The 9,580-nt window shown below is 57.7% G+C and overlaps 1 protein-coding gene across 1 annotated transcript in view; it reads left to right on the top strand.

Moving 5' to 3' along the window:
- The window catches only part of Lrp1 (LDL receptor related protein 1), an 84,007-nt gene extending 77,714 nt beyond the window's left edge, over window positions 1-6,293 (top strand). The window contains exons 77-89 of the mRNA XM_004646990.2: window positions 1,182-1,360; window positions 1,820-1,926; window positions 2,151-2,267; window positions 2,708-2,884; window positions 3,029-3,169; window positions 3,286-3,459; window positions 3,712-3,873; window positions 4,195-4,369; window positions 4,531-4,632; window positions 4,771-4,835; window positions 4,950-5,040; window positions 5,148-5,292; window positions 5,414-6,293. Of these exons, the coding sequence (XP_004647047.1) occupies window positions 1,182-1,360; window positions 1,820-1,926; window positions 2,151-2,267; window positions 2,708-2,884; window positions 3,029-3,169; window positions 3,286-3,459; window positions 3,712-3,873; window positions 4,195-4,369; window positions 4,531-4,632; window positions 4,771-4,835; window positions 4,950-5,040; window positions 5,148-5,292; window positions 5,414-5,554 (1,776 nt within the window). The 3' untranslated portion in view covers window positions 5,555-6,293. The remainder of the gene's footprint in view (window positions 1-1,181; window positions 1,361-1,819; window positions 1,927-2,150; window positions 2,268-2,707; window positions 2,885-3,028; window positions 3,170-3,285; window positions 3,460-3,711; window positions 3,874-4,194; window positions 4,370-4,530; window positions 4,633-4,770; window positions 4,836-4,949; window positions 5,041-5,147; window positions 5,293-5,413) is intronic.
- Window positions 6,294-9,580: the final 3,287 nt, after the last annotated feature.

The raw sequence follows: 9,580 nt of genomic DNA on the forward strand, positions 1-9,580 counted from the left end.
GAGAGAGAGAGAGAGAGAGAGAGAGAGAGAGAGAGAGAGAGAGAGAGAGAGAAAGGGGGCAGAGGGTGACACTGGAAGGCAAGGGCAGTCAGGACCATGTTCTGAGGCACAGCCTCAGGCAGACAGTAAGAATTACCTGTAGTTAGCTTTTCCATGTAGCAGTCCAGGGCAGCAGGCAGAATGGCCCTCAGTATCATAGCCTGCCTCTGCTCCTGATCAGCAAGGCCACTCTGTGTCTTGGCTGATACCTTAACTGCTTTGGGCCTCGCTCTGTTCATCAATAGAATGAAATAATAACACCTATCTTAGGCTGGGCTTGCTTGTGCACATCTATCATCCCGGCATGCTTTGAGGCTAAGGCAGGAGGATTGCAGGTGCAAACCCAGCCTAGGTATTTTAGCAATCCAGCAAGACCTTGTCTCAAAACTTCTTTAAAAGGGGGTGCTAAAAAAAAGGGGGGGCTGGGGAAATGGCTCAGTAGAATAAGTGCTTCACTGGCAAGCGCAAGGGTCTGAGTTCAATCCCAAGTTCCGCAAAAAAAAAAAAAAACCTGTAGGGGCCAGGAAGATAGCTCAGGAGAATAAGCACTTGCTTGGCAAGCACAAGTACCTGAGTTCAATCCCTAGTTCTGCCAAAAAAAAAGGGGGGGGTGCTAGGATGTAGTTCACAGTAAAGCCCCTTGATTCAATCCCCGGTGCCACAAAACAATAGATTGATGAATTAATTAAGATAATAGGGCTGGGGAGATGGCTCAGTAGAATAAGCGCTTCCCTGGCAAGCGCAAGGACTTGAGTTCAATCCCCGGATCCACTAAACAAACAAATAAACAAGATAATAATGTGCATCTCAGGTGGGGGTGTGGCTGCTCAGCAGTAGAGCATATGCTTTTTGCACTCGAGAAACGTTGAGTTCAATCCCCAGCACTAAAACTAATTACACCACCAATACCTGTTTCATATGCTTTTTTTAAATTTATTTATTTATTTATTTATTTGTAAGGATTAACTAGTAAACTACAAGTCTGGCACATAAACTGCCCATTGAGTTTCCCGAAAGTGTGGGGACAGGCTGGTCATCCACGGACATTTGTTTGCGCAGGGTCAAGCTGGTACATACAATGGTGGGGGTGCTGGGCAGGAAGACAAAAGGTGACAGCCCTTAAACCTGTGACCCCCATTCAGATTTCAGGGCTGAAGATGCCGCGGGGCATCGCCATTGACTGGGTGGCAGGGAACGTGTACTGGACCGACTCGGGCCGAGACGTGATCGAGGTGGCACAGATGAAGGGCGAGAACCGCAAGACGCTCATCTCGGGCATGATTGATGAGCCGCACGCCATTGTGGTGGACCCACTGAGAGGGTGGGCAGGGTGCTGGGGGCATGTGGGCCAGTGGTGGGCAGACAGGGATAAGGGGCCCGGCATCCACAGGCCTGCCCTTCCCCTCCCATTCTAGCTTGAGGACAGGTCTTTTGCAGGCCCTCTGCTGTTCAAAACTGCCCCACCCCTGGGCCTGCCCAGTTGTGCTCTTGCCTGGGATACCAGCCAGGCCAGCACAGCAGGCACCTGTCCCTCCATTCATGCACTGTACCAATGGGATTGAGTCTACTTGGCTGACTAGTGGTCATGGCAGCCAGGTTCTGGGTGGCCCCTCTCTGGTCCAGGGGTACTCAGCCCACTTAGACATCTCTGGATCAGGGCATGTGGCTTAGCATTGAAGATTTATCTCTGTGGGCAGATGGTATCCTCCCCAGTCCCCTCCCAGAACCTAGCAGTCCTGTGCCTGGGTCCAACCCACTGTCACACTTCCTCCCTCCCCAGAACCATGTACTGGTCAGACTGGGGGAACCACCCCAAAATTGAGACAGCGGCCATGGATGGGACACTTCGGGAGACTCTGGTACAGGACAACATTCAGTGGCCCACAGGTCAGTGGGGCAAAGCTTGGGAGGGCAGGCAGGTTCACTGGAGCCAGAGAGGGAGCGGCTTGGGGTGGGATCAGGCAGCCAGCATGTGGAAACTATTCCCTGAAAGGGCTTGATAGCAGTCACATGAGCAGGCGCAGCTGTCCTGGACCGAGCCAGTCCTGTTTCTACACCCAGCCTGGTGTGGCACAGACTGAGCCCTCCTAGCGTTCTCTGCCCTCCCCCAGGCCTGGCTGTGGATTATCACAATGAACGGCTGTACTGGGCGGATGCCAAGCTTTCAGTCATCGGCAGCATTCGACTCAATGGCACAGACCCCATCGTGGCTGCTGACAGCAAACGAGGTCAGAGCCCATTGGCAGCCTCCGGCCCCAGCCCCAGTCCCGTCCCAGGCCTCTACCCTCCCCACTGAGTGCTGAGACCTTACTGCAGTGCTGCCACCCTTCACTAGCCTGGCACCCAGAAATCCTGCAGGCCTGGGCCATGCTGACCCTTGACCCACTGTCCCTCCATTCATGTACTGCACCAATGGGATTGAGTTGTGTGGCGCCAGCAGGAGAGGCAGTAGGAACTTGGCAAAGATGGGAAGAAGGCACGGAAGTTAGCCATAGCTTCAGAAATCCTGGAGTGCTGGGGCCTTTGGCCAGAGGTCACCCCAGGAGGAGGAACAGGTGGGAGGAAGGAGGTAGCTTGGTCAGGATGTGCTGAGCCACAAGGACCCGTGTTCTGCAGGGTGGGGCCAGGCCTGCCAACCCTCTGATTCAGTCTGCCTCCTGCCCCCCAGGCCTCAGTCACCCCTTCAGCATTGATGTCTTTGAGGATTACATCTATGGTGTCACCTACATCAATAATCGTGTATTCAAGATTCATAAATTTGGGCACAGCCCGCTGATCAACCTGACAGGGGGCCTGAGCCACGCCTCTGACGTAGTCCTATACCACCAGCACAAGCAACCTGAAGGTGAGGAGAACTGGGCTGTGAGGGGGAGGCCCCATGAAACTGAGTGTCTGAGCCATGGCCTCTAGCCCTGCAGAGGAATGGGGCAGTCTGGGTATATAGGGCTTGGGAAAGGGCCTTGCTGAGAGCCCACGCACCTCCCTGCAGTGACCAACCCCTGTGACCGTAAGAAGTGTGAATGGCTCTGCCTGCTGAGCCCCAGTGGGCCTGTCTGCACCTGCCCCAACGGGAAACGGCTGGATAATGGCACCTGTGTACCTGTGCCCTCTCCAACACCCCCTCCAGATGGTATGCCCACCTCCCCAGTGCCCGTCCATGCCCCAGGGCCCTCCTCTCTGTGGCCCCTTGTTGTCCACTCCTCTCCCCTTGCCCTGGATCTGCCTCCTGATGGGTTCCTTCTGCAGCAACTCGGCCTGGAACCTGCAACCTTCAGTGCTTCAATGGTGGCAGCTGCTTCCTTAATGCACGCAGGCAGCCCAAGTGCCGCTGCCAGCCCCGCTACACAGGCGACAAGTGTGAGCTGGACCAGTGCTGGGAGCACTGTCGCAATGGAGGCACCTGTGCTGCCTCCCCCTCTGGTATGCCCCACTCCATCAGAAGGGCGTCTTACCTCTTGTCCCCAGCCCCAAGCTCCTGCACTACCCCGAGCAATACCTACCCTTCACCTAGCTCACCTTCCCTCAACCTCGCCCCATGCCTGGCTCCACAGCCCCAGCACCCAGTCCTTGTAAAGTTCTCTGCCTTCCCTCCAGGTCCTCCCAGCTTTGTTCCTCTGCTGTGGGGCCAGGTGGCCTCCGGGCCACAGCCCCTAACACATCTTCTCCCACCAGGCATGCCCACGTGCCGGTGCCCCACGGGCTTCACGGGCCCCAAATGCACCCAGCAGGTGTGTGCGGGCTACTGTGCCAACAACAGCACCTGCACGGTCAACCAAGGCAACCAGCCCCAGTGCCGATGCCTGCCAGGCTTCCTGGGTGACCGCTGCCAGTACCGTGAGTGAGCCACCCCTGGGCCGCAGGCAAGGGAGAAGGAGTGGGGACCTGTTGGGGTGAGCTCAGGGAAGGGAAACCAATATGCCAGGGCCAGGGGCAGGCTGTCCATGCTGTCTACAAAAATGTTGGTGCAGCTCCCCAAAGAGTGAGGGCCCTGGCATCTGGATTATTCACACAAAAGGAGAGCCCTCTCATCCTTGTGCCCCGGAGCCTGTGCCTTAAGGATAGCAGGGTACTCAGGAGAAGGTGGAGGTCATCACAGAACAGGGAACGCCCCCAAGACAGTGGGTCTTGGCACTTCCTGTCCACTCCCAACCACAGGGCAGTGTTCCGGCTACTGTGAGAACTTTGGCACGTGCCAGATGGCTGCCGATGGTTCCCGGCAATGCCGCTGCACCGTGTACTTCGAGGGACCACGGTGTGAGGTGAACAAGTGCAGCCGCTGCCTCCAAGGAGCCTGCGTGATCAACAGACAGACAGGAGACGTCACCTGCAAGTGGGTGGAGCCTGCACCCACAGTGCTGCCCTGTCAGTCCAGAGTGCACGCCCATGCTGCCGCCCCACCCATTCCCAAGCCCCCAGCCTTGCCTGCCCCTTCCTTAGCATCACAGACTTCCCTCAACAGCTCCCACCCCCACCTCTCACTCCTCCCTGCAGCTGCACAGATGGCCGTGTAGCCCCCAGCTGCCTGACCTGTGTTGACCACTGCAGCAATGGTGGTTCCTGCACCATGAACAGCAAGATGATGCCAGAGTGCCAGTGAGTTGGGCCTGAACCTCACCACTCATCATCCCTCCCTTCCCCACATCTGAGCAGAACCTGTGGTCCCGGTTTAGCCTCCCTGGCACCAGTGGCTGTGGAAGTCACACCCACTCAGCTCTGCCTTCCTACCTGCAGGTGCCCGCCCCACATGACAGGACCCCGGTGTGAGGAGCAGGTTGTCAGCCAACAGCAGCCTGGACGTAGGTGGCAGGGGGTAGGGCAGGCGGGGCTATTGTCTATGCATAGGGCCAGGGGCTTCATGCCTCCTGCTCCTGGTAGGCCTTCTAACTTATTTTCCCACCTCCTCTGTCCAGATATGGCCTCCATCCTAATCCCTCTGCTCTTGCTGCTGCTGCTGCTTCTGGTGGCTGGAGTGGTATTCTGGTATAAGAGGCGAGTCAGAGGGTAAGCCATCTGGAGTCTCAAAAGTTCTGGCCATTGTTTTGCCACAAAGCCTTACTCTCCCACCACACCCAACATCTCCAGCCTCCTAGACTCCTTCTTCTCCCCAGGGCTAAGGGCTTCCAGCACCAGCGGATGACCAATGGGGCCATGAATGTGGAAATTGGGAACCCTACCTACAAGATGTACGAAGGTGGAGAACCTGATGATGTTGGGGGCCTACTGGATGCCGACTTTGCCCTGGACCCTGACAAGGTAGGCTAGAGGACATAGGCTGTGGGTGGAGAGCTGTGGTGCTGGCTTGGAGGGAGCAGGGGAGTAGCCTGGCTGTGGAGCCCAGCTCCAGAGCTGCACCTGAACCTCCATTGCTCTGCAGCCCACCAACTTCACCAACCCTGTGTACGCCACGCTCTACATGGGAGGCCACGGCAGCCGCCACTCCCTGGCCAGCACGGATGAGAAGCGAGAACTCCTGGGCCGGGGCCCTGAGGATGAGATAGGAGATCCCTTGGCATAGGGCCCTGCCCAGCGGACTCCCCCAGAGAGCCCCTTGCCAAGGAGGTCCTTCAGTGAGCCCCCGCCAGCTCCTCCCTGGCACTGCCGGATGTATAAATGTAAAAATGAAGGAATTACTTTTTATATGTGAGTGAGCAAGCGAGCACAGTATTATCTCTTTCCATTCTCCTCCTTCCTGCCTGCTCCTCAGCACCCCCGCCCATGCTGCCTTGGGGCGGGGGTGGCAGGAGTGCTCAGGGGCTCCTGCAGTTTAAAGGTCTGAGGGAGCCCACCTCCTGCCTTCCCACCAAAATGCACCGTAGGGACAGCCGGTGGGACAGCTCCCTGCCCACACAAGACACTTTCTAAAGGCTCTTACCCTGCCCCAGAAGATTTGACTCTGGCTGAGGTAGGAACGAAAGTGTGGAGTTCTTTAGTTCTTTTGGGGGGTGGTCACCCCAAGCCCCAACCCCTGCTCTAAGGGCACCTCTAAGATGGCCATGCGCAATACCCCTCCCAGACAGGCCTTCCCCCCTCCAGTACCCCCACCATGGCTCCCAGGGCTGGAAACTCTTTGGTAACGGTCCCCCCAGCCTTCCTTCTCCTGGGAGGTCGGATACACCAAGGAAGGGCAAGTGGGCAGCCCCGTTTTGGGGACATGAATGTTTTAATAATTTTTGCTGAATTCCTTTACAACTAAATAACACAGATATTGTTATAAATAAAATTGTAAAAAAAAAAAAAAAAAAAAAAAGAAACAAAGAAAAGAAAAAAGCTGCTTGCGTCTACCTGGGAATGTGACTCTGTGAGCTGGGGCTGCACTTGCCTAATTTAGCCACCAGAGAGAACCCCACTCTGCTCGGGAAGCAGGCTGGACAGTCTGCAGCCAGGCCTTTCTCCCCAGACCCTCCCTCTTCATCTTGCTATGACAGGGGACAGGTGTGGTGCTGGACTTGCCAGAAAAGACCTGCTTCTCCTAGCTGTGTGACCTTGAGTCTCTTCTGCTCTTTCCTGGATCTCGCGTTCCCTCTGACTCCTGAACGCTAACCAAGATCCGTTTCTCTGCATCATCACCTCCACTGAGCACCACTGCCCCTCCTGTCCTGAGTCCTCTCGCAGTGTGAAGTCCCACCAGAAGAAATGAAGGCTCCCAGACCTTAGGTTTGGTCCCTGTGGCTCTCTCTGCCTGCACTGACATCTCACTTCAGGGAAACTGACCAGCTCAGGAGTAACCCTGAATTGGGAAGGCCAACCTGCTAGATCCCCTCAGCCTCCAGCAGATTGAGCTCACCAGCCACTTAACACATTCCAAGGGTGACAGAAAGGGGCTGAGAGTACTTAAGTTGTCCCAGGTCTCCTAAAACCCTTCCCTGGGAAGGAGATATAGCTTTATACTGTCCAGGACTGAGAATGGATTAGAACCCCACTCTACCCTCAAACCAAGAGTGAGCCACAGACGCTTGATGATCCATTCCCCCAACTCACAGAGGGGGAGCACACGCCTTCCATTTCCTTTCCCTCACAGGTCCCACTTCCCCAGGATAATCCTCCCTGGCTTCCAGTTAGTTTCCTTAGTGAGCTTATGCATCTAGGCCTGTCCATAAACAAGAACCCTCCGCTTCCTTCTTGCCCTGAAATCCCATCTCCAACTCTGTCCTCCAAGCCAGCTCTGAAATTCTCCCCTGCCTCAGGGGGTCCTTAAGACACCTTAGACCCCAGAGACAGCAACCCTGCTTGGAAATGGGGTGTCCTTACAGGGCTGAGTGAAAGGCGTGTGCCCCGATCTGGCCACCAGGTGGCGCCCGCACCCCTGAAGCTTGGTTTATCCTGAAGCCCCGCATGCCCCCCCCCACATATACTAATTATATACCTACTGGGGACCCCAGCCCGGTCTCTCACTTCCTTCCCTCGGGCGATCTGCCACGCCCGCTCCACCCTCTGACAGCCAGCTCCCTTCCCTCCCCCAGCGACAGCCTCCTCGCCACCAACAGCAGCCCCACCCCCTCACCCCTCCCTCTGCCAGCCGCGCATCTGGCGCCCCCCGGGAGCCACTGATTCTCTGCTTGTCGCCTCAAGACCCTGGGTAGAGCGAGTAGGGCCCCCATCTGCGGCTCAGGAGGCACACCCCTCTGGTCAGCACCCTCTACCATCAAGGACGGGCACAGTCCTCCCAGACTTCTCATCCAGGAAGACAGGAGGGGGCTGAGGGCTGAAGAGAGACTGAGGCAAGGCAGGGACAGGGGCAGATGTAGACCAAATGAGAGACAGCGCTTTGCACATGAGGTACAGGTGCAGAGATCCAGAGACAGGAGGGGGTGTGCATGCACACGCCTGTGTGAGCACACTTACTTATGTACCTGAAGGGAGCGGAGACTGCCCACAGGAGCAGTGTTGGGATGTGTCAGGCCTCCCAAACACCAAGACTTCGGTGAGTGGCTTCTCTTCCCCACCCAGGCCACAGCATTCCCTTGCTTGGGACTTTGCCTGGATCTCCCACTGGGCTGCCTGGTCTTGGCCTGGACCTACCTCTCTCCTCTCTGGGTGCCTGCACCCAAGTCTGTTTCCTGGCTTCTGTCTCCCCGGGTATCATTCCATCTGTCCTTTCTATGACCCTTGTTTTGTTCCTGTAACATTCGATGTCTTTGGGGCACTGCTTTGCATCTACCCCAGTGTGCTGCTAGTGTGAGTGCGAGAGAGAGAGAGAGAGAGAGAGAGAGAGAGAGAGAGAGAGAGAGAGAGAGAGAGAATGTGTGCGTGTCCATCTCTGTGGATATTTGGCTTCTAGCTAAGACAAGGTGGAAGGTTTTGGGTATCTGGCCAGACCTACTTGTATCTTGGTGCATTAGTCTGCCTTTGTCACTGTACTTCAAGGGTGTCCATCTGTGTGAGTTGGTGTACCTCGAGGTGTGCCTGTGTCTCTGTGCATGCTGGTCTGAGTGTGAATGTGTTTGGCTCTGTGTGTAAGCTCACTCTAACTGTGGCAGGGCCTCTGAGGTCATGCCTGGGGCAAGTGTGTTGGTAACTCAGGGCAAGGACCTCTCTCTGTCCCTATCTGTTACCGTCTAGGTGTGGTCCTACCACCTCAGCCTCAGCCTCGCGCATAGCAACAGCTGACAGCTGAAGACTCCCGGGGCAGGGAAGAGTCTAGCGGGAGGAGGCAGCTGATGAAGAAACAGCCAGGATGGGAACAGAGATGGGGCTGGGAACTGGGGACGGAGACAAGGACAGAGGCCGACCGGAAAGGGGACAGTGATGGAGAAGAGCGGGTGGTGAAAGATGGGACTAGGAGGGGGCAGGCTGGAGACACACCAAGAGGCTAGGCCGGCAGCACTGGAGGGGATTCTTCCCTAACTCACGCAGGGGCCCCGGGCTGCGCAGGAGTCCGCCGAGAGGTCGAGGGGCAAAGGTGAACGGCCAGGCCAGTGTCGCCGAAGGGTCCTAAGACCGCAGAGGGGACGCAGGGCGAGGGCGGGGGCGGTGGCGCCGTTTGTCAGCCCTATTGACAGACGTGATGGGGTTTCCGTCCGTGATCAATGATTCTCATCTCCGGGCCGAATGAGCTGCGGGGCGCCCATCCATCCCCGTCAGCGCCGCGCCGGCAGCCGCCCGAGGCCCGGTCCGCCCTCACCTGGGTCCCCGCCCGGCTCAGCCCCGACCCACCTCGCCCGGACGGCCAAGGGGCCTGAGCCTCCGAGGGACCCCGTCCTGCGACGGCGCTGAGCCTTACCCGGCTCCTGCTGCGGCCGCTGGGCCCCTACGCGCCAACAGTCCCCCAGCGCAGAGCCCGCGCCCTGCCCGATCCTCGCCACGCACAGACCCGGCCTCTGGGGGCGCGGTCCCCGCGCCCCGCCACCTCCCCGCTTCTCACCTGGGCCAGGGGCGTGTCTCGGGCGTGTCGGGGTGAAAGTCACCTTCGGTGCCCCCAGCTGGGCGGGAGGGGGCGCGCGGGGTGCGGTCGGGATTGGAGCGCCGCGGAGCCCCGCCCCCGCCCCGGAGTCAGACCCAACTTTCTCCCCCGCCCGCGCCCCGCCCCCAGCGCCGCGCTCGC

This window comes from Octodon degus, unplaced genomic scaffold (genome assembly GCF_000260255.1).
Source record: "Octodon degus isolate 3935 unplaced genomic scaffold, OctDeg1.0 scaffold00286, whole genome shotgun sequence".
NCBI lineage: Eukaryota > Metazoa > Chordata > Mammalia > Rodentia > Octodontidae > Octodon > Octodon degus.